The sequence below is a fragment of the Eptatretus burgeri genome, chromosome 13 (genome assembly GCF_056783735.1).
Source record: "Eptatretus burgeri isolate ZD-2024b chromosome 13, Ebu_testis_v1, whole genome shotgun sequence".
In the NCBI taxonomy this organism is placed as follows: Eukaryota; Metazoa; Chordata; class Myxini; order Myxiniformes; family Myxinidae; genus Eptatretus; species Eptatretus burgeri.
This window is the reverse complement of record NC_140973.1, coordinates 32,259,100-32,285,716: the sequence shown is the minus strand read 5'-3', so window position 1 is coordinate 32,285,716 and position 26,617 is coordinate 32,259,100. Positions and strand designations below refer to the sequence as shown.

At 39.7% G+C, this 26,617-nt stretch overlaps 1 protein-coding gene across 1 annotated transcript in view; it reads right to left on the bottom strand.

Moving 5' to 3' along the window:
• Positions 1-12,748: 12,748 nt before the first annotated feature.
• The window catches only part of CDHR2 (cadherin related family member 2), a 246,758-nt gene continuing 232,889 nt past the window's right edge, over positions 12,749-26,617 (bottom strand). The window contains exons 30-34 of the mRNA XM_085851957.1: positions 23,584-23,711; positions 23,230-23,325; positions 22,594-22,668; positions 19,404-19,473; positions 12,749-13,664 (exon numbers count right to left, since the gene is read on the bottom strand). Coding sequence (XP_085708083.1) covers positions 13,560-13,664; positions 19,404-19,473; positions 22,594-22,668; positions 23,230-23,325; positions 23,584-23,711 — 474 coding nt within the window. The 3' untranslated portion in view covers positions 12,749-13,559. The remainder of the gene's footprint in view (positions 13,665-19,403; positions 19,474-22,593; positions 22,669-23,229; positions 23,326-23,583; positions 23,712-26,617) is intronic.

The following is a 26,617-nucleotide window of genomic DNA, read 5'->3' as shown; positions in this document are numbered from 1 at the left end:
ACACACACTTTTCATCACACACACTTTTCATTACACACACTTTTCATTACATACACTTTTCATCATATGCACTTTTCATGACACACACTTTTCATTACACACACTTTTAATTACACACACTTTTCATGACACACTTTTCATTACACACACTTTTCATGACACACTTTTCATGACACACATTTCATTACACACACATTTCATTACACACACTTTTCATCACACACACTTTTCATTACACACACTTTTCATGACACACTTTTCATTACACACACTTTTCATTACATACACTTTTCATCACACACACTTTTCATTACAAACACTTTTCATCACACACACTTTTCATTACATACACTTTTCATTACAAACACTTTTCATTACAGACACTTTTCATCACACACACTTTTCATCACACACACTTTTCATGACACACACATTTCATTACACACACATTTCATTACACACACTTTTCATCACACGCACTTTTCATCACACGCACTTTTCATCACACGCACTTTTCATGACACGCACTTTTCATTACATACACTTTTCATCACACACACTTTTCATTACAAACACTTTTCATCACACACACTTTTCATTACATACACTTTTCATTACACACACTTTTCATTACAGACACTTTTCATCACACACACTTTTCATCACACACACTTTTCATCACACACACTTTTCATGACACACTTTTCATTACAAACACTTTTCATGACATACACTTTTCATTACAAACACTTTTCATGACACACACTTTTCATTACATACACTTTTCTTTACACACACTTTTCATTACAGACACTTTTCATCACACACACTTTTCATGACACACTTTTCATGACACACTTTTTATTACAAACACTTTTCATTACAAACACTTTTCATGACACACACTTTTCATTACATACACTTTTCATTACACACACTTTTCATTACACACACTTTTCATCACATCCACTTTTCATCACACACACTTTTCATTACACACACTTTTCATCACATCCACTTTTCATCACACACACTTTTAATTACACACACTTTTCATCACATACACTTTTCATCACGTACACTTTTCATTACACACACTTTTCATTACACACACTTTTCATCACACACACTTTTCATCACACACTTTTCATCACACACACTTTTCATTACATACACTTTTCATCATACGCACTTTTCATGACACACACTTTTAATTACACACACTTTTCATTACACACTTTTCATCACACGCACTTTTCATTACACACACTTTTCATGTCACACTTTTCATTACACACACTTTTCATGACACACTTTTCATGACACACACATTTCATTACACACACTTTTCATCACACGCACTTTTCATTACACACACTTTTCATGACACACTTTTCATTACACACACTTTTCATTACACACATTTCATGACACACTTCATTACAAACACTTTTCATCACACACACATTTCATTACACACTTTTCATCACACGCACTTTTCATTACACACACTTTTCATGACACACTTTTCATTACACACACTTTTCATTACACACACTTTTCATCACACACACTTTTCATGACACACTTCATTACAAACACTTTTCATCACACACACTTTTCATTACAAACACTTTTCATCACACACACTTTTCATGACACAGTTTTCATGACACACTTTTCATTACAAACACTTTTCATGACATACGCTTTTTATTACATACACTTTTCATTACAAACACTTTTCATTACATACACTTTTCATCACACACACTTTTCATTACAAACACTTTTCATCACACACACTTTTCATTACAAACTTTTCATCACACACACTTTTTATTACATACACTTTTCATCACACACACTTTTTATTACATACACTTTTCATCACACACACTTTTCATTACAAACACTTTTCATCACACACACTTTTCATGACACACTTTTCATGACACACTTTTCATTACATACACTTTTCATTACATACACTTTTCATAACATACACTTTTCATCACACACACTTTTCATTACAAACACTTTTCATCACACACTTTTCATTACAAACACTTTTCATCACACACACTTTTCATTACAAACACTTTTCATCACACACACTTTTCATTACAAACACTTTTTATTACATACACTTTTCATCACACACACTTTTTATTACATACACTTTTCATCACACACACTTTTCATTACAAACACTTTTCATCACACACACTTTTCATGACACACTTTTCATGACACACTTTTCATTACATACACTTTTCATTACATACACTTTTCATAACATACACTTTTCATCACACACACTTTTCATTACAAACACTTTTCATCACACACTTTTCATTACAAACACTTTTCATTACATACACTTTTCATCACACACACTTTTCATTACAAACACTTTTCATCACACACACTTTTCATTACAAACACTTTTCATCACACACACTTTTTATTACATACACTTTTCATCACACACACTTTTTATTACATACACTTTTCATCACACACACTTTTCATTACAAACACTTTTCATCACACACACTTTTCATGACACACTTTTCATGACACACTTTTCATTACATACACTTTTCATTACATACACTTTTCATAACATACACTTTTCATCACACACACTTTTCATTACATACACTTTTCATGACATACGCTTTTTATTACATACACTTTTCATTACATACACTTTTCATCACACACACTTTTCATTACAAACACTTTTCATTACAAACACTTTTCATGACACGCACTTTTCATGACACGCACTTTTCATGACACGCACTTTTCATGACATGCACTTTTCATTACAAACACTTTTCATGACACGCACTTTTCATGACACGCACTTTTCATGACACGCACTTTTCATGACACGCACTTTTCATGACATGCACTTTTCATTACACACACTTTTCATTAGACATACTTTTCATTAGACATACTTTTCATGACACACACTTTTCATCACACGCACTTTTCATTACACACTTTTCATTACATACACTTTTCATTACACACACTTTTCATTACAAACACTTTTCATGACACGCACTTTTCATGACACGCACTTTTCATCACACTCTTTTCTTGACACACACTTTTCATTACACAAACTTTTCATGACACACTTTTCATTACACACACTTTTCATTATACACACTTTTCATCAAATACACTTCAGTACACACACTTTTCATGACACACACTTTTCATGACACACTTTTCATTACACAAACTTTTAATGACACACACTTTTCATTACACACACTTTTAATTACACAAACTTTGCATTACACACTTTTCATCACACGCACTTTTCATGACACACTTTTCATTGCATACACTTTTCATTACACACACTTTTCATTACAAACACTTTTCATTACGCACACTTTTCATTACATACACTTTTCATCACATACACTTTTCATCACACACACTTTTCATCACGCATACTTTTCATCACACTCTTTTCATGACACACACTTTTCATTACACACACTTTTCATGACACACACTTTTCATGACACACACTTTTCATCACACACACATTTCATTACATACACTTTTCATGACATGCAATTTTCATCACACACTTTTCATGACACACACTTTTCATGACACACTTTTCATTACACAAACTTTTCATGACACACACTTTTCATTACACAAACTTTTCATGACACACACTTTTCATTACACAAACTTTTAATGACACACTTTTCATCACACACACTTTTCATTACACACACTTTTCATGTCACACTTTTCATTGCATACACTTTTCATTACACACACTTTTCATTACAAACACTTTTCATTACACACACTTTTCATCACATACACTTTTCATGACACACACTTTTCATCACACACACTTTTCATCACGCATACTTTTCATCACACTTTTCATGACACACACTTTTCATCACACACACTTTTCATCACACACACTTTTCATCACACACACTTTTCATGACACACTTTTCATGACACACATTTCATCACACACACTTTTCATTACACACACTTTTCATGACACAATTTTCATCACACACACTTTCCATGACACGCACTTTTCATGACACGCACTTTTCATGACACACACTTTTATTTTCATTAGATATACTTTTCATGACACACTTTTCATTACACACTTTTCATCACACACTTTTCATTACACACACTTTTCATTACACACACTTTTCATCACATACACTTTTCATCACACACATTTTTCATTACATACACTTTTCATCACACACACTTTTAATCAGACACTTTTCATTCCACACACTTTTCATCACACACACTTTTCATTCCACACACTTTTCATCACACACACTTTTCATTCCACACACTTTTCATCACACATACTTTTCATCACACACACTTTTCATGACACACTGGTTTAAAACGTGTTCAACATCGGGGTTTTTTTTTTTTACAACTAAAATGGCCGCCAGTTTACCAGTCAGCCATCTTTAATCAGATCGCAAAATAAAGTTCAGTGCAAGTGTATGTCATTGTGTGCTGCGCTTGTGCCAAGGTTGAACAAAATCGGACCATACATGTTGGAGAAATGGTCGGAGACACGTTTTAGTCACAAAATGGCCGCCAGTCGGCCATCTTGGATCTGATCTCAAAACAAAATGACGTGTTTATGTCAGCCATCATTCGTTATCAGTGTGCCAGGTTTAAATAACATCGGTAAATGCATGTCTGAGAAATGGTTGAGGATGTGTTCAACATTGGGTTTTTAACAACTAAAATGGCAGCCAGTCGTCCATCTTTGATCCGATATTGAAAAAAAACATGGGGTGCTGATGTATACCATCAAGTGTTCTCTTTGTGCTATTAAAAGTACAAATAAAATCGATCATTACAGGTCCGAGATATGGTTGTGGACGCACACACGCACACACGTAGACACGGACAAGAAAATCGAGACCAAATCCATAAGCCCCCGTTTCGGACGAAGTCCAACGGGGGCTAATAATTCCTGCTCTGCAGTCATTTGTGCAAGGGATGTGGCAGATTGGACATGGAAAAACTCTTCTTCCTCTGACTCGCATTCAGCTTTGATATCTGCCAAAAATCATTGCAAACATGGTATTCATGAAGCAAAGCATTCATCCTCCCCCAAAAATGTAACAACCTATCATCTTCTTCCACTGATAGATCTTTCTGGTCCTTAGCTAAAAGTATCTCCAACAACTTAAGTTGCTCGACCTTTCCTTTACCTTTCCGTTCTGATGAGACTATCGCTGTCTCTCCGACCGATAAAGCGACTCTTTTTGGTTCTCTTTTCTCTATTTCCACATTCGATGACTCAAACATTCCAACTCCCCCTGATGCACCCTTTATCAATCCTATGCCCCTCACTATAATCTATTTTCACGCATTCAAAAAGGTAGCCTACTCTTCTCTCTGGACACAAGCAAGGCGTACGGACAAGATGGACAGAACTTTGCACCTGCGCTTGCTCGTTTGTTTCATTTTTGTTTAGAAATTTAAACTTTTCCTCTTTCCTGGAAACATACATTAGTAGAGCCTATTTTAAAGAAGCGTGATCATTCAAGCCCTTCCGACTATCTTCCAATTGCTCTGACATCTCCTGTTTCCAAAATCTTTCAATGTCTTCTCAATTCCTATTTCCTCAAGCATCTTGAATCTCACAGTCTTCTATCTGACCATCAATATGGCTTTCACAAGGCAAGATCGCTTGGAGATATCCTTTGTTACATGATGAATGTCTGGGCTTCTTCTCTGAGAGACTTCGGGGAATCCTTTGTTGTCGGCCTTGATATCCTGAAAGTCGTTGACAGGGTTTGGTATCGAGGTCTGATATCCAAGCTTTCCTGTTTCGGCTTTCCTTGTTCACTCTGCTCTCTCATATCAAGTTTTCTCTCCAACCGTTCTATCTCAATAAGTGTGGATGATTCAACATCTCCCTCCTTCCCTACAAACAGCAGTGTCCCTCAGGGTTCTGTCCTGTCTCCAACACTCTTCCTTTTTTATTTTTAATCAATGACCTTCTTTCTTCTACAAATAACCAAATGCACTCGTATGCTGATGACTTGACATTACATTCCTACACGTCTTTCCCATCTGTCCCATATTCCTTCACTCGATCTTCATCTCGTTTCATCACAGCCACCTCTTTAAATTCGGATTTGGACAAAATCTCCCAGTGGGAAAAATGTAATCAACTTCAGTTTAATGTTGGTAAAACTCAATTTCTTCTCATCCATATATATCTCTATCTCTATCTCTATCTCTATCTCTATCTCTATCTCTCTCTCTCTAAAACTCCTCACGACTCTCCAACCTCCTTTGAAAGCTCCACAATTACACCATGTGACATAATAAACCTACTAAGTATGACCCTAGCATCAAATTTATCCTGGAATTCACATATTACGTAAATAGCAAAATCTGCATCTAAGAAATTAGGAGTCCTGTTCAGATGTCGAAGATTCTTCTCTTCTGAACAGTTGCTTCAACTTTACAAAGGATTGATTATTCATGCTTGTATGGATTACTGTTCTCACATCTGGGGAGGTTCTCGCTCCACATACTTACCAGACAGAATTGAATCCAAAGTCATCTGACTTATTAACTCTCCCAATCTGACCTTAAAACTCGACCTGCTCGAATTACGCTCCAAACTTGGCTCTCTTTCTCTTTTCTAAAGATATTACTTTGGTTTGTTGATCTCTGTAAAGTGTTTGATTCAGTGAATTGGGATGCCCTCTGGAGGATTCTTGGTCTTCGTGGGGTGCCACCAAAACTGATCGATCTGATGTCTGAATTATACTCTGGTACTGAGAGTGCTGTGAGATGTGGAGATACCATCTCTGACTTATTTCCAGTTGTTACTGGACTTTGTCAGGGGTGTGTACTGGCCCCCACACTTTTCAGCACTTGTATGGAGTGGATTCTGGGGAGGATGTCGGAGAGATCAAGCTGCGGTGAGTCGTTTGGGAATGTGAAGATCTCTGACCTTGATTTGGCAGATGATGCAGTCATCTTTGCGGAGACTCTAGATATCCTTTTGGGGGCCCTTGAGGTGCTGAATGAGGAGTCGAAGTCGCTGGCATTACGAGTTTCCTCGGTCAAATCTAAGATCTAGGCTTTCAATGACGTCTTTGATGCTGCTGTCCTGTCTGTGCCTGTTTGTAGTGAGGATGTTGAGGTCACGGAGAGATTCACTTACCTTGGCAGTGATATTCATGTCTCTGCCGGCTGTGAGCCAGAGGTCAACAGACGTCTGGGTCAGGCCTGGGGAGTCATGAATTCACTGGATCATGGGGTGTGGCACTGCCGGTACCTGTGCAAGAGGATGAAAGTCTGAGTCTTCAGGTCCTTGGTGCTTCCAGTCTTGCTCTATGGATGTGAGACTTGGACTCTGACCAGGAATCTGAGATGGAGACTTAATTCCTTTGGTTCCAGGTCTCTTCAGAGAATCCTTGGCTGTCGCTGGTCGGACTTTGTGTCCAACGAGCGGTTGTTGAGAGAGACCCAAACGAGATGTGTTACCTGCATAGTCAGCTGCGGCTGTATGGACATGTGGCTCGTTTTCCTGATGCTGATCCTGCTGACCAGATTCTCTCAGTGAGGGAGCCTTAGGAGTGGAGGAGGCCAATGGGCCAACCACATGCCTCGTGGTTGCAGCAGGTTGATCGGCATCTCAAGGAGATGGGAATGGGTCAGGCATCTGCCTGGTGGATGGTCAGACAGAGGCCCTTGGAGTACCAGCGGAAAGTGGACGCAGTGACGCGCTGCTCTGGCGCATGCTCCCATACCTGACCTCTCAAGTGTGAAGAACCAATTTAAAGATTCCAATATCTGGATCCAGATGCTCACCAAAATCTAATCAATTCATCCTTGTCACACACCCAACCTATCCATCAAGTTTCGTCTGAATGTCCAAAAACTTTTGGGATATCTATATATATATATATATATATATATATATATATATATATATATATATATATATATATATATATATATATATATATATATATATATATATATACACATATATAGTTTTGGCCAGATCGATTAATGGTGAAGAATAACTTGAAAAACCAGAAGGGCTCTCGGTAGAGCGCATAACCACCTCCAACCTGAACAGTTTACGTTTAGAATCCCACTGATAGGCCAGATCTGGATTCGGACCTGAACTAAAATTTAATCAGCTTGTTCTTGTCACCCAACCAACTCATCCACCAAGTTTCGTCCGAATCCGCCCATAAAACAAATAAACAAGCAGACAGACAGACAGGGATGAAAACATAACCTCCGCCCACCGGTAATTGTCATATCCGGACTTGAATCTTCACCAAAATGTAATCAATTCGTCCTTGTCACTGACTCAACCTGTCTGCCATGTTTTGTCCAAACATGTCCACAATTGTTTGAGATATCCTGCTCACAAACAGACAGACAGACAAACAAACACGAAGAAGACGTCATGCAGAGCACGATACTTGCAAAATCCATAAAACAAATTTGACCTCAAAAATAATTGACTGGTTGAATTTGGTGACCTGATATGCAAATCCTCTTCAAATTTCAAGTCAATGGGATGAAAATTGAGGATTTTAGAAATACCACCTTTGATGTTGACCTTGGGCCTATGTTGACCTTTTGGTTTATGTTGACCTCAAATAATTGACTGGTTGAATTCAGTGACCTGAAATATAAATCCTCTTCTAATTCTAATTTCAAGTCAATCAGATGAAAATTTTGGATTTTAGTCATACCATCTTAGTTGTTGACCTTGAGCCTATATTGACCTTTTGGTCTGTGTTGACCTCAAATAATTGGCTGGTTGAATCCAGTGACCTGAAATATATGTCCTCTTCAAATTTCAAGTCAATCAGATGAAAATTGAGGATTTTAGTAATACCACCTTAGTTGTTGACCTTTGGCCTCTGTTGACCTTTTGACCTTAAAAACAACAGGCTTCTTCCTTATGACAAACTACCATGTGGTGAAGTTTTATGAAGATCGGTTTAAAATTGTGGCCTGTAGGTGACAAACAGACAAACAATTACAGAATCGACTGACCAAGATACTTGAAAGATCTTCGATTTTGCAAGTAACAAGGAAGATGTCGTGCAATGCACGACATTGAGAAATCCACGTAAACGATATGCTGTGAGATTTAGATTGATGAACCAATTCAGTGACTCAATATGCAAATTGTGTTCAAACTCGCGTGTTTATATTCACCAAGTAATGCTAACAGAAGGGACACCCATTTCAACATCCATCCAAGGGCCAGAACACAGACTGATGCATCCAAAGGGTTACTCACCCTCCTGGTGGGTCGATTTTGCGCATTACTTGCTGAAAGAAGTGTAGTCTGTGTTTTGCAAGAAGACTATAGATGTTTGTGTGGTGTGGGTCTAATGGGTCTACAGGTCTAAGGGGTGTAAAGGTCTATAAGGTCCAAGTGTTTCAAAGGGTCTATAGGACTCTGTTAGGGTCTTAAGGTGTGTAAAGAACTAAAGCATATTTTCCAATCGTAGTTGCAGGTCTAAAGGGCCTAGGGGGTATAAAGGGTCTCAGAAGTCAAAGTGTCTAAAGGCCCTGTCACACCTTGACGATTTAGCCAGCGTATGCCGACTCATGAAAAATTTGTCTAAAACGCTGGCACACGTCGAATACGTTATGGGTACGTTTGTATATGTTAAGAGCACGCTGAAAAACACTGCCATACGTCGTAGTACGCTGGCTTTCATCGTTGTACTTTGCGGTTGTCCTCAAATTTTAGCATGCTTGAAATTTTATGACGTATGCCAGCATATGACTCACACGTTCCGCTACGCTGGCCATAAGTTGTAGGCACGTTACGCGATCGTTGACACACGTCGAGGCATGTTATGCGATCGTTGCACACACGTCGAGGCACGTTACTTGTAAGTTACTCATAAGTCGAAACACGTCGAGGTAATGCTTAGCGTACCCAAAACTTATTTCTAACATATGAGTAACGTGCTTTGAACCTATGTGTAACGTACCTCCAACGCATATTGACGTATTTGATTGACGTCTTCCAGACGACCACAGAACTTACTGAACGTGTTTCTAATTTACAGCTACCGTATAATGGCGTATTGGCAGCGTTAAAAAAAACAACAACAACAACAATAACTTCCGATATTTCGTCACGTGCCGTTACGTCACGTCCGATTGCCTCTTCAGTTTGCTCATGTCTTATTCTTAGTTCCTTCTCTGTGAATATTTTCTGTTTGAGAATATTGTCACTTCGACGTCGAAACTTAAAAGCAAATGTCCGAATATATTTTAAAATTCGTGATAGACTAAAAAAACAAAACAAAACAACTTCAGATATTTCGTCACGTGCCTTCATGGAGCCAAGGAGAAAAAAACAAAAAGTGCCTTGACGGAGAAAATAAGTTTCGGGTATGCTAAACATTACCTCGACGTGTTTCGACTTATGAGTAACTTACAAGGAACGTGTGTCGACGTGTGTCAACGATCGCATATCGTGCCTACAACTTATTCCCAGCGTAGCGGAACGTGTGAGCCATATGGCGAGTACATTGCAAAATTTTCAGCATGCTTGAAATTTCACGACGTACGAGACGTACCACGGAATATGACAGCGTACTTCATCGTTTTTCAGCGTGCTCTTAACGTATACACAACTTACCCATACCGTATTCGACGTGTGCCAGCTTGGTTCGGCATATTTTTCATAGGTCGGCATACGCTGGCTAAATCGTTAAGGTGTGACTGCGTGGTTGACACTTTCAATTCTCAGGCAGTTATGATTTAAATTGCCGTGCGGCAGGTTTTTAACAGGCTACGCCATGAGTTCGTCGGCGATACGTGCATCACGCTATGCCTAAGTTAGACTATCGTTGGGCATAGGTTGTGAACGCCGACAACAGGCTAAGCATTCGTTGGTATAAGTTATCTATAAGACAACGAAACGTTCTGTGCCCGTTACTAATATGTTATGCATACGACCAACACGTTATGAATACGACCAAAACTTAAAAAAAAACATCAAAATTTCAGCGTACGCCAACGTTTTACATACATTTTTATACGTTGCCATTGCTGGCTAAATCGTCAAGGTGTGACAGCACCTTAAAGAGAGTCGAATGGTTCTAAAGGTTTCAGGGTCAAGGGGTCTAAGCCGTTTCAAGGGTGTAAAGGTCTTGGAGTCGAAGGAGTCTCGAGGGTCTAAAAGGGCCTCGAGCAGTGATCGTCACTATTTTTTAGAGGGGAGCCACTTTTGCCGATAAAACATCAATGTGAGAGCCGCCACACCGCCTGTAGCACTTTATAATGGCTGCTATTCGGCCCCGTCAACACATACTCTTCAACGTTGTGGTTGACTGGGTTGCTAGTGTCATTGTTTGTATACTGCAACCATATCCTGATGTAGTTATGTTACTTTTATGCTTCACGTTGTAAGTCATTTGAAACCATTACTTCAATTTGATAGCATTTATGGCAGATTATGATGGGGTGTTTTCACATTTGTATATTATCGGCCACACGTCAGGGGCTGCACTTCAGGCCACAAGGGGCCGCCAGTGGCTCATGGGTCATGCAACGATGAACAAGTGTCTAGAGGGTCAAAGCGGTCTAAAAGGTGAAATCTTGAAGCGTGAAAGAGTATTAAGGGTCTAAGGGGGCACATGGCAGCAAAAAATGTTCAAAAGGTCTAAAATGGTTAAAAAAGGAAAAAATCTTCTTCTTCTTCCTCTCCCTGCCATCCTCCCTTTTACTTGAGACCAACGTGAGCCCACCGGCTTATGTATGGTGAGTGAGAGGCTGAAACATGCCTCGTATTATTTCTCTCTCTCGCTCTCTCTGTCTCTCTCTTTGTCTCTGTCTCTCTCTCTCTCTCTCTCTCTGTCCCTCGGTATGACTGAGGCAGCCGTCTATATTTTGGGACAAGTGACTGGATAAGAACGGGCTTATGTGCTCAGGATGAAGATTTCTCTTTCATGATATGGCCTGACACATACGTGCCTTTTGTTAAACCTCAATACAAACCATTTCCAAACTGTCCAGTTGTCAGCTTCCATAGGTTCAACATAGTGAGTGTGTGTGTGCAGTAACAGGGAGTTCACCCCTGCCATTCCGTTATGTGTAGCTTTTTACCAACGTTTCAACTTATGTTATCACTCGGCCATTTGTTAATCATAGTGGGACGTTGAGAACACAGGATTCTATCTGGGAGGTTTAATTCACCGGAAAGGTAAAACGGATTCAGATGCTGGACCCTGCCAGAATTAAACACTTCAGACGGCGTCCGTGGTTGGTCACCAACCCACCGTCCCGTGGAGTTATCTGAGGAGCGTCGGCTTCAGCATCGGCTGTTGGATAGTGGTTTCTCCATGATCCCTACCGGCGGCGAATGCAGAACAATATATACACACAGGGTGTTTCAAAAGTAACAGTGCACCTAATGGAATATTTGTTTCATGTGTTTGTTCTTCTTAAAACTAAAATGTATGCCTGTTTACTTGCAGGTATCACTGACTCACACAAGTGATATCGCCACCAGCTAAGAGGCAACTCAAGTGAACTTCTGCTTGCTGGATGTTCATGGTTCATTCCTTAGGTAACTCATAAAGAACAGTCGTAACATTGAAAATGTGTTTTTGGTGCAGCATGTTTTTCGCTATGATAGGAAGTACACGACTGAGGTGCAGGATTTGTTTCATTTGCCATTTAAATATAATTTTATTGCAGTTCCTCCCAAATTTAACATTCATCACCAAAGTTTCAAAAGATAACTGTGAAGATGCATTCAATACCGCCATAGCATAATCAGGGATTTCTATACAAATACTTCAACCAAAGTGAAAAGTGTATAAAGAAATCATCGTATACTCTTAATCACTGACGAAAGGAGGGTATCGCAACATTTTACTTTTGTATACAAAATCCAGGCTCAAGGGAGAGAATCAAGAAAAATATTTTCACATTTTGGTCAAGTAGATTAGATACACAAAATATTAATCATAGGCAAAGTAAAACAAATGTTAATTTTCAACTATAGCAGCATCACATTTCTGAGAAAATTATTATGTTTGTTTGGAAATGTACATTTATAATCCAGGTCACACACTATTTCTACTACTATACCGATTGTCATCAATGTGCAAAAAATGTCGTGCACTTCCTCTGTTGGCGTAATTGCCATAAACACTTCAAAATTCCACCAAATAACATTCTCATTAAATGGAAATAGGTCAAACCTTGTTATGATCAAATATTGCAAAGAAAAGAAACGTTGCTTATGAATGCTCTGTAATATTATTTTTTTATCACAATGTCATGATATTAACTGCTGTTAGTTGGACTTCGTTTGGATGATGATTCATTATAGGAAAGAAAAAGTCTTAACATCGAAGGGGGGGGGGGAAGAGAGCAGGACAATTGCCGTCACGTGTGCATGTCAATGGTTGTAGTGTGCTCGTTTCTGGAATGTGAGCTCTTGTCTTGTAGATAAGTTGGGAGGATCAAATTGCTGTCGAACTGAGGGAGTTCGCTGTGTTATCAAATCCTCTCAAAGTCTCCTTGAGGATAGGTGACTGATGTGGCTCGTTATCCTCCCCCTGCACATCCTGACAGATATCCACATTTGAATGTTTAGCATTGAAAATGGATCAAGCAGAGTGGCTGCACAACCTTATAGGGGAACCCAAACGCAAATTATTTTTTTCTGAAAAATATTGAAAAATAATTAATCTCGGTGTAATTTGAAGGGAAGAAATATTGAATCATTTTGCCAATCACAAAGTGCTGAAAAAAGAGCTAGTGTTGATTTTTGATTTTGGTCGGTGACGTCACGCCTTAAGCTAAATGGCGGCTTACATAAATTTTTGAAGGAATTTACTATCTCCACCATTTTGAACTACTTGAAGTCACGTGACCGGAACGAGCATTGCTATCCCTGTTACCAATCAGGAGCGGAACATTTTTGCCAAATTTCAGCCATGGTTTGGCTGGAGAAGTCGAAATAGAAGACAGATGGATGGACGGACGGACGGACACAGACAGACGGACAGACGGTGCATGATGACAATATCTTATATGGAATTCCAATTCCATATAAGCTGAAAATGTCAGTGTGTCAGTCTGTCAGTCAGAGTGTCCCCTCCGTAATTCCAAAGCCATGAAACTGAGTTGCCCCAACCTTTGCATGCATACTCCAGGAACTCCAAGGTAGTGCATGATTAAAAATTGGGTGTTTTGGTTAATTTAAACACCCCTTTTGAATATAATTAACGGTCTTATTTAATTATCCTTTATCAAGGCATCATCCTTGGTCATCCCCTGAGTCATCCCTCTGTCAGGTTGTTGGGGTCTTAATTTGCCATTTGTTTTGGCCTGCTCAACAATAATTTGACTTAGAACAGGCTACAATCGTTTATTAATGATAAAGCACTCAAATGTTTTTTTCACTTTCCTCACTGATAACACCGAATGCCTCATCTTCATACCTACAAATTGCTGTATACATCGCAATGCTTAAAACGCCCAGAGACACCAGTGTTCATGGCTTTATTTAATTTCCGCATATGCGATAATCTCTAGAATCTCTTAACCTGAGCCAAATTTCAAAATTTAAATTGCAGAATTGAACTTAGCAGCAGTTCCAACTGCTAAAAGAGTGTTCATTTGTCCAATTCTCACATTGTTTGATTCTCCGGGTATCTCCGGATGGTGTTTGGTATGACCCAGCCAGCCATTCCTTATCAACCATTTCATTGGAGTGCTTGCTTGAGTGCTTAATAGTGGTGGGTGGAATCAATTCCAAAGTACTGTACTCGATTCCAACCATGGAATCAAAAGCAATCAAGTGGTGATCCAAAATCAACCTCGATTCCGAGTATTTCCTACTTCATAGAAAGAAGCGTTTTTTTGGGGGAATTTTTTTTCGTCCTTGCTGGGCATGTCCCTGTTACACATGGCCTGCTAATGTATTAACTGAAAAGGAACACGTCCCTGGGGCGTCCCGTTTGCAGTATAGCAGCAAAAGCAAGTCAGTTGCAAAATAAACACGTCCAAAAGGATTGTTCCTTTAAAATGAATAGCAAGGCATTTAGAATTGGCCGGTAAAGCGTACTGATTGCTTTGCTGATGGATGGGTAGGCAATGCATTGACTGATAAAGTTTTGACAACACGCCATTCAAAAGGTTCAAAAGTGCAGTTTTGGAACTATTTTTGAAAGGTTAAAAAAGACAGTCTGAAAGTTGCATGCTCACTTTTTTTCAATAGACATTGCTCATCACTGTAATACATTCAATATGTGAAAGCGTTTGAAAGCCAAACACCAGAAAGAGTACCTATTAGTTACGGTTGTGAATGCTGATTCAAAGAAATCAAAGTCTGCAACAGGAAAAGGTTCACTTTCACAATCGACGGCTGAAAGTATTTTCACCCCGGTACGCTGCCTTCCCTTCCATTCTCCTCATGCTGTCTTCCCTGCCCCTCCCCTCATGCTGCCTTCCCTTCCTCACTCCCGCACTCCTCCTCGCTCCCCCACTCTTCCTCTCTCTTTCCTCCTCCCCCACTCTCCCCCTATTATTGGCCCTCCCTCCCCCCCCCCTCTCATAGTATTCCCATTAGTAAAGCAACGGGTGGTATTTGCAAGTGAATAAATAAATAACCATTAAAAAAAAAACGAGACGTCAGCTGACTACCGAGGATATAACATAACTTTCCCCATGCAGTTCTCATGCTGCTGGGCAGAGGATCTCGTGACTAACCTGCCAAACAAGCAGAGGTGGTCCTTGTATTTTTACATTGCATTTACTCAATATTTGCTTCAGCTTAAGAATACCATATGCCATAGTCTGATCTGAAGAGGACCAGGAAGACCAAGCACAGCGGTTGAACATTTGTAGCTTGCAAGGATATCAAAATTTGCACCACTCATGTCGATTTTTGCATTATGGGAAGCCATAACGTTTCGGCCTATCTCACTACCTTAATCATCTTCTTCTTCTTCTTCTTCTTCTTCTTCTTCTTCTTCTTCTTCTTCTTCTTCTTCTTCTTCTTCTTATTTAACAGACGCTACTAACCCACCTTTTTTGTGGATCAGTCAGGGGAAGTTTGGCCCGGGTCTTCACGAAGCGGCGGCCCAGGCCTGACGTTCGACTAGTTAAGGCAGAAATTTGGAATTTGGCGATGGTGCTGGCGATAGCTTGCCTCCTCATTGTGAATGGACACCATAGCATCTTTAACATCCACCAGCAGATATTAGCAGACAGCACGTCCATTTAATATCCATCCGAGGGATGGCACAAACATTGATGAATTACCCTGCCTGTGAAACACTGGGCTGATAGCTTATAGCTGGGTTTAGGAACTGCGTACCTCTCGGGTATAGACAATCCTGCCAACTACCTCTTTAACGTAATACCTCCATTGCCTTCAGAAAGTATTCACACCCTTCTACTTTTTCACATTTTGTCATGTTCCAGCCTCAATTTAAAATGGATTAAATTTTCACTTTTTGTCACCGATATACCCAAAATACCCCATATAAATACAGTATAAACACTTGAGCAGGTGGGCCTGAATACCAAACAAAAACAACGTGGAAATCAAGGCTGGATTCCAGAGAGGATCAAAGGCTTGAGAGATAGCCATGGAGATATTCTTAACCTTTTGCTTGTTATGCAGGGCATCCATCCACTGCTGTATTAGAATCAGTAACATATCAAAGGTAGAATGGCCAAGTCAGAAGCCAAACTGGTTGTCAGAGATCAGCGAGTTAGAGACAAGAGTGTCTGAAGTTGGAAGCAATGAGGAGTCCATGACTTGCTTATGGTGGGAAGAAGGCTGATAGTTCTGTCGTTGAGGGGATTAGTTTTTGAAACCTTTCTTGTGGATAAGATGATGTTTGCAACTTTCCAATAATTAGGAAGTTGCCTATCTAAGAAGGACCTGTGAAAGAGAAAGGAAAGAGACTATTAGAGGACTGACGCACACTTCCTTAGGATTTGAGCACTTATGCCATCAAGACCAGTTGCAGAATAGGTGTCGAGCTGGGTAAAAAAAAATCTCCATTATGGCAGGAGAAAGCTCCACATGCTTTCGAGTTTAGAGAACATTCTGTAAAGGTGGAAAGGATCGGTACAGGAATGGACAGATTTGGGATCTTGTCCTTTTGACCGATATCCTTTTTGATCCGATATCCTTTTTGATCCGATATCCTTTTGACCGAAGCCAAAGTTCAAAAGTGATGCTTTTTCTCGAGCAGTGTCCAGTATAACTCCTTACCTTTGGGGGGAAGGAATTGTGTACCACATAAAAACTTGACCAGCCACCACCAAAATTTGGAGGATCATGAGTGGATGGAGAATTTGGATCCCAGATGAGCCTGATGCTGGGCTCCAGCTCTTCGTAGGATAGATACACAATGGTTGCATGCTGTTCAGAGAGACGGCAGGGTCTGATCAGAAGGGTTGACCTTCCAGGAGGAAAATGTGAGTTGTATTTGTGTGATGACCTCACTACATGCATCAGTGTACCAGGATCAATAAAATGGGCTGAAAAGTTCAATATTGGATAGAATTAACTTGAGAAGAAGAGAAAATATTTCAGAAAAATTTTTTTCAGGAGCAATCAGTGTAAGGAGCTGATATGATCGATCAGCCGTGACTGGATGGAGCAGATTTTAGGTCAGATCAATCAGCTTCAGCAAATTGCAATACAAGTCTGCACCTTCAGGATTCTCAAATAACTCCCAAAGAGACACCCACTTTTACCAACACCTGGAGGAGCTGTTTGAGGAAAAGTATTACATGATAAGGTCAAGTAATGAATGGTTAACAATTGGAGTGATGTGTGTTGGAACAGAAACAGACTGAGTAAATGCAGTCATTTCACAGAACAAGTTAGCTGCTCGGCAATGTCCTGATGTATGAGGAGGAAGGCCTGTTAGAGGAGTTTCAGGTCAGAGTGCAGTAAGTATAAAGAGATAGTTACAGAAGTTAAGAGTAGCTAAAGCTGCAGGGCCATATTGCAAGCATTCAGAGTATTGCAGGAGGTAACAGAGTAGATTACTGAGGCATTGGGAATTTTTTTCCAGCAATTCGTTGTAGTTAGGACTCATACCAGAGGATGGGAGAGTAGCAAATCTTCTTTAGTATGCAACACAATGCTGTGGAGTTGTATCATTGGCTGAGAGCATGGCTGTGCCACTGATGCCATGTCCTCTGTAAGTTAGGCCCTTACTTTGGAATTTGTTCATGGTACCGGTGATAGCTCGCCTACTTTTTGCCGAGAACACCATGGGATCTTTAATGTCCACCAAGTAATGCCAGCAGACGGGATGCCAAGTTTAATGTCCATCCGAGGGATGGCACAAACATCACACTGCCTGTGAAGCACTGGGATGACAGTTTATAGCTGGGTTGGGATTCGAACCTAGTCTAGATAGCTTTGAAGTGAGTGTGCGTACTTCTAGGCCATCCTGCCAGTTCTGCCGCCAATGCCCCAGTTAGTGGAAGCGAGGAACTGAAAACGCACAAACAGCGCCTGCGCAAAAGGCCTGTTAGCATTTATACATCATTTCATTGTCGATTGTCTTTTATTAATTAAGAAACAGAAGCGGCACTATTCCTTCTCCGATTTATTTTCCTTAATGCAGATACCCAATAATATCCCCTTCACATCTATTTTTCAATTGTTGAAATGATCCAAGCATGTGGTAGTTGATGAGATAGCATGATAGTTGATAGTTGAACAGATACCGAGATAGGTGGTAGTGCATCTGAATAAACATTCGAGGAAAACACTACTGTTTGGGTTGAGAGAGCTCCTCCCTCTGATTTTTGGTGAACATATATATATATATATATATATATATATATATATATATATATATATATACATACATACACACACACACACACACACACACACACACACACACACACACACACACACACACACACACACACACATCACCTGATGTTAACCATATGGGGAAAAAGCCAAGTCATGGAATCCACAAATGGACATATTATTAAATAAGTTTGTCCCACTGGAAATATTTTATGTCATGCAAATTTGTATTGCCTAATGGCTAGCATTGCTGCTTGTCGATAAACTAAAGAACCTACATTAGATCTTCACATGATTTGACAACAAAAATGGCCCACATCTTTGAATGTCATGTTAAAAACAAATTCTCAGGTAAATTCTAAAGAGGTGAAATAAGTCAGCTTTAAACACTAAGTTTAATATACAGTACTTTAAACTTTTACACTTATTTCCAACCAAGCATGATGATTTTAAGTTAAAAAATGAACTGCAATTGCAATCTGAACACCAGCTCACAACCTACCTCCAGCAAGGTATTAAAACCTTCCGATTTTCCAGAATCAAAATATAAATGTTCATCAAGGGAGTTTATACTGTGGTTGGAAGGAAGAATGATCAACAGTCAACATCATGAATAAGCATCAGTCAGAATTGCTACAAAAGTTAATTGAGCAGAAACAGCAATCAGTCGATCAAAAACATTAAAAACAAGAAAAAAGAGCAATCAGAGATTGCAGACCCTCCCAGGACTTCTTTTGAGTGGTGTATTTTTTTATAGGTTTGAGGGTAAATCCAATATGGCTGCCAAACCATGTGACCTATGACATCATATGTGTGAACCTTTTGTTCCTCATGGACAGGCGGTCATACGTGTAAAGTTTCGTCCCGATTTGTTTAGCCACTTTGGAGAAGAACATTTTTGAAGGTTTAAAAAAAACAACAATATGGCTGCCGAATCATGTGACTGATGTCGTCATCAATTTTTTTTTTTTCTGTGGACCATTTTATCCCCAGATGACCCTCAAAATTTTTCATACTAATTCGATGTGGCGTTCTATATATGCAATGATGATGTCATGAAAAAAAAATCACACTCATACCCCATGATGCCATCCCAACCTGACTCATGATCTTTATTACCCCCATTAACCCTCCCTAACCCAATCCCAATGCTCGCTGGTTTCTGTCTCTGTCTATCTCTCTATCTCTCTATCTCTTTATCTCTCTATCTCTCTCTCTCCCTCTTCTTTTCCTCTTCAATTATTCCCTTGCTGATAATACCCAATCGTTTCCCCACTACCCCACTGTTAGTTCAACCTTGCTCTTCCACGAGCCTCACTCTTGTAAAGAGAGAGAAAAAAAGCCATGTCCTACAATCCATTGGCGCAGTTAACATCAAATCCTTCCTTTCTCCAAAGACCTGAACCCCGACCATCGGTTTGGATTCAGTTCCGGTCACTCCACCCTGGACATGCCTGCTTCTGCTCTCCAAAGAATGGATGAGGATCTTAACCTCAGGCATGAGATCAGGGCTGTTTCTCTGGACATTCATTAATTCCATGCATTAAAGCCAGTACAAAGAAATGAAAGATTCCTGCTTTGTGAAGCCAGTGCAAAATTAAATAATCATGTGCTGCAACAGGAATCTTCAGGCAAATTGCTTCCATGCAGCTGAAGTGAACTTTGCATCCAAATAGATAGACAAAGCAAGGCAGCTTGGTTTCAACTCAGATTCTTCTTCATGCAGTCAGCGTATGTCATTTGTACTTTTGCAATGAGCATCATTCACATTATGCCTGCATTCATATCCAGAGGCAACCTTTGATGGTGTGCAGTGTATTGAAATTGTAGTTCGTTTTGTACAATTTATTTTGTCAAAACAAGACTTCAAAATGAAGGAAAGAGAAGCATAGCTATAAAGGGCAGACTTTGAAGGAGAAACTTGAAGTAGTTGATCGGATGCTATCTGTTTACGCTATTGTGCACAGCATCGGAGTAGACTCAGCCAGTGTCTCTGAATGTAACGAGTGGAACCGAAAATTGAAGGACAGTGAAAGTGCATCCATCCTGGTATGCCTGGGTAAATCAAAGATGCTCTTCTTGTGGGGTTCCAGCAAATGTACAATGAGAATCTAAATGTGCTGCTTCGTTTGTGAATTGGATTTAAACTTCATCATCGGCCTTTAGATTTTGACTGTGATCATCTTTTGCTTCAAACTTTTGTGTGTTTCAAAGAGTCGTTGAAAACGAACGAAGAAGGTGTGTAAAGCCAGTAGATATGTGCTTTTATCTCACACTGTAAATCATGGTTAATCTGTTTGTTTGAGAGAAATTGTATGGAAAGCTGGTACCAGGTCTGGTTCATTGTTTTGTTAGATATCATACTGAAAAAAAGCCATGGCTGATACTGCAAAAGTGTGTCATGCTCATGGTGCCATGAATGCTAGAGGAGTTCCTTCTTATTTTGGAGAGGGGTTAGGGATGGTAGAGTATCATTATGAAAATTTGTTTAACAAAAAATAAAAAGAAGATGAAGAAGAAGAAAGTATCCTTTGCTTAAAAATGCTCACTCCAAATTCTATATCTGTCAGGATTTAACATCTTTAGCAGTTTTAGAAACATTTTTCAAAAAATACAGCAGAACAACCACACTGAAATAACAGTGGCATGTCAGGTATATCCCTGAGCCATGAGACAAACATGACTGTGAGTACAACTATGATATCCAAATTACATGAAATCACATTCTAACTTTGGTCAAAGTTTAACTGAAGAAGAAGTCTTTGTTACGTTTATACAACTACCTGCAATACAGTATTTAACCATTGGCCAGTAGCTATTGAAAAAATTCCCCAAAATCCCCTAATGTCAGGTGCAATCTATGCATGTTCCCTACATTAAATAATCACAAGTTACTGGCCATAAAGTAAGAAATCGATTATGATGGAGGGTGTGGCTCATAAAAATCATCATCTCATTGATCATGTAGTTTAATTTTTTTTTTATTTCACATTCGTTTTCAAATTGCACCCCGTTTTCAAATGGCATCAGTCTCCCATTAAAAAAAAGTTATATTTGGGCAATTAAAATATTATTTAACCTGACACGGTGGAATAATCGTTAAAGTATCCACTCTGACTCTGGGAGGTCGGCAGTTCCATTCTGACCCTGGTCGAATCATACCAAAAACTTTGTAAATGGTATGTGCTGCTTCCTTCCTTTATGCTCAGCATTTAAATGATAGAGAACAGACAAACCCCACGAGTTGGCATTCATGGGGAGGGAAAAATTTCACCTTAATTGCTCTGCTGAATGCAGAGAGAGAAAAAAAATAATATCATCATCGAGTTGGTGTCGCCGGTACCCACAATGTCTTGGGAAGTTACGTCACTTTCCCCAAGCTCAGTGGCTGTATTTGTGGAAAGCCAAGGCCAGTGTTGTATCGTGTATTTGTCTTCATGTTCATTGTTTTGTTAGATATCATACTGTGTTGCAGATCATACTGTTTTGTTAGATATCATACTGTGTTGCAGATGCAGATGTTGCGATTTGTGTTGCAGATCCTCCACGAGCCTAATTAGACCCTATAACAAACATAAATAAATAAATATTCAGTTCACCTTGATCGAGAGTAAAATTTTGGTTTACATTTGGAGAGATAAAAACTGGTGGACAAAAAAAAAGCAACTGAAAAACTAGACATAGTTTCTTACCTGCGTTTCTCCACATCTCCGTTGATGTCATCATATGGAAGCTCAATTGCCTCCTTGTTAAACAGTGGATTTTCTCTATTTCAAAGAAAAATGGAGATAAAACAATCATTATTTAGAATGAAATTTATTCACAACCTATCAATGTAAAACTCTCAGGGCTCAAAACAGATATTCACATTTTTCTAAAGAGGGTCTGAACTTGAACTCAAAACATAGTGCATAAGGCCTTCACTTCAATATCATTGCTTTTACATTTTCTTAAAATAAAAAAATAGAGCCATATTGGATAAGCTACATGGCTTACATAGTTTCACGTAAATTGACTGTCATGAACTGAATATCGTAGGCATCTTCACGATATGATGGGCATGCAGCATCCTTGGTGGTGACTATTAATCTTGTAACACACTTTTGTTGATGGCTTCTAATAAGGTGGCTTTAACCAACAAACTGTTGCTCATTATATGGCATTTTTGTGCCTCGCTTTGTCTGTGTGAGTTAATTGAATGAAATGAATTCCATTGTGAATCTATTGTGTGTTAAATATCAAAAAATACTAGTTTAAATGCTGGATGTATCAGGGTATGAGAACAAATTTGGGAATGAATACATAAGGATGTTGAGTGTGAGTTGTACTTGTTATGAGGTTGTTGTTCATAATTCGTTCCATGTGATGCCAGCGCAGCTTGGGTATTGCGTAGAGCCAGCTCAGTCTTTATGCGCCTTTCAAAGCTGCAAATGTAAATACAACGATGTCTTCGTAAACAGTATGTCTTGAGAAAAACAAACGTGTGAATGTGTGTGCAAATGTGGAGTGTACTGTGTGTGCATGCACACATATACTTGAATCCTACACCATAAAAAGTCAGTAGCTGTTGAACCCACGTAGATATATCTTAAACAAATATGTATTTAACTTCCAATATCTGCAAGTCAACGGATCACTGAATTACAGTAGAAGTACCATATGAATGGGATGCTGGTACGAACCTTCTTCTCATGCAAACAGCAGATGTAATGGAAATAAAAAGTGTTAAGGCAAGTATGCCAGCAATAACTCCCACAGCAATCTGCCAAGGGAGCTCTGGGGTAATAACATCAGGTGGATTGGGTGGATTCTGTGAAGGACAAAGTAGCATGACACAAAAAAAGTGAGGATGTAGAAGAATATAGTGTGGAAGTTCATTTTGAAAATAAAGAAACCAAGTCACAGCAACGGGCCATTTGGCCCATCATGCAAGTGTGATATCTGCAAAATATCTGCCAGAACTGAACATTACACATGTATGACAGCCATGCCCATCATGTAAAACGGCATCACGAAAGATTACAGCATTTTAAAGAAAGCCCACCAGCAGATATTCTGGGCAACTTGGTATCAACATCAAATCTTGCTTCTAAAGCAGCAACACAACTCACGTTGCATTGGCGATCAAAAGCTTGGCAATCACAAAACAGTAACATTACCTCAAAATCAAAATAATATTCAAGATGCAATACCTCCTACCAGGAACATGTCAGAACAGGAGCTTTAATTACAGATGAATAAATTGGACATCAAATTAAGACCACTCAATTCAGAAGGAAAGCATTCCCACCATTTGCTTTTATGCAATGAATCCTCACTATAATTCACTGACGTGTGTGTGTGTGTGTGTGTGTGTGTGTGTGTGTGTGTGTGTGTGTGTGTGTGTGTGTGTGTGTGTGTGTGTGTGTGTGTGTGTGTGTGTGTGTGTGTGTGTGTGTGTGTTTGTCACGGTACTACTCCGACAGTTCTGGGCTGATTACATCCAGACTTGCTACATAGGATCAGCATGACCCAATTAATGCATCGGTGTGCTTTATCTTTCCCGGTAGGATTGAAGGGGAGGGGGGCAAACACAAATTCTCTATGTAAATGTATCGTGTCGTGCCGCCTCCAGGTGGGGGAGGGTATTACAAGTCTCCACCATTTACAGTACAGTTATTCCTGTCCCCACGTTTTCCAGTGCAGTGAAATGTTTTGAATTATAAGCAGTCGGTATGTTTTTGGTTCATGCACATTACCCGAGTTATTTGTTTTGCCTACACAGAGCTCTCAGTTGCCTATACACCACCCAAATAAAGGTATGCGTAAAAAAACGTGTTGCATGTTTGGAACAAGATTTCCCATAGGGCGGGTACTCTGCCAGTCATATTAAAACGCTGAAATATACTAATGGAAAACGTTCCTGTGCACCATAAAAAATTACACAAAATTATACTAACATGTACCCTAGCAATACCATGGTTAGCCAACATGTGCCTTGACATGTTCCCCAGTTTACCCATGAATATCTGGAATTTGCATGTAAATACTGTGCAATGCATGCACAAATTTCCAAACAGCGTACTGAGTCATGTGAGAGTGCTACACGTGGTACTGAGCAAATTGGAATGCAGCACGTTTCGGTGAACCATCCCAGTCATGAAAAAAAATCATTTTATTGTCGTCTAAACATCGTAAATGTGATGCCACACCTTTCCGAAAATGAACATCTTCTTGCTGTTGGCATACTTGAGACAGGAATGCAACAAAACGTGGTTAGACATTTTGGTGTTCATCGGTACACCATACCATCACTGTGGAGATGGTATCAACTACCTGGAAACATCAAAGACAGTCCACATTCTGGGTGACCATGTGTGATGTCCAGTCGGCAGGATAATCATATCCAGTTGGTGCACATTGGGATTCGGTTCGAGACAGCAAATTTGACAGCTCGAAGCATCCCCGGCTTGTGACCAATTCGTTCCAGAACTGTCAGGAATTGGTTATGCAAGCATAAAATCCAATCACAACAACCAGCAGTACGTCCGAATTTGTTTCCCATTTTTTTTGCACACAGAAAGGAAGATCAAGAGAGGCATGACTAACAGCGTGGGGCGTGACAGAGACTGTAACTAATTCTACATTTGTGAAACTGGAAATAATTTGAAACAAAGGTTGGAAGAACATGATAGGGCAGTTAGGCTTGGAAAGGTTACAAAGTCAGCCATCGGTTATCATTGCCTGCAATATGTTCACAAAAATGACTTTGATGGGACCCGTGTCCAAGACACATCATCCAACAAATGACCCAGATTGATACTGAAGGCATGGCACGTAAAGAGCTGAGAGGGTGGTCTGATTGGGGAGAGTGTGGATGTACTCACACAAGAGACACTTGTGATACGAATGGCAAAATCTAGATGGTGCAAGCAACTGGATGAGGTGAGCAAAAAACAGCACTCAGTCCCCAAAACCACACTCATGCATGAACAACACCTAACGGAAGCTCCATCAACCACGCAACCCACACATTATCACGTCCAACCCGGACATGAAACCAGCCATGTTCGTGCCCCGGAAACACAAACACAACATCAAGCACACACCCCTACAACACCTGATCACGAGTAAGCAATAAAAAGGGCAGAGCAGGTTAGCCATCCATCCATCAGGACCATACTCTGTGCAGAACATCAGTGCTGCCAAAGCAGTCTCCTGGGCTATTGGGCACAGTCCTGGACAGGTCACCACTCTGACACAGGATACTCAAATGGCTCAAACATCCCAGCAAGCTGGTACTCACTTTGCCAACCTCAGAAGGATGACAGGCTGAGTCAACCCCACCTGGTATTAATTGAACAGCCAATCAGGATTTGAATTCAGGACCCGAAGATCCCAAGCCCACCACCCTAAGATCACAAGCCCACCACCCAAACCATTAAGCCTACACCAGGCATAGAGCAGACTATCAATGATGCGATTTGACATTTAGTTGCTTAAGGTTTGGCAAAATAAAAACACTCCTCCATTGATGTCATGTCCTGACACATGAGCGAAAATAAGTGGTTGCCTCAGGAATAAAAGCAAGCATGTGTCGAGATGTGGCGTGGCCTAAGGAAGCTCGCTGGGAAGTGGGTGAGGCGTTGCCCAAGACTGTATCTGCTTTCTTCGTTCTTACTTAAGTCTTAAATCTTTTTTAATATGTATAATCCCTATATATATATATATATATAT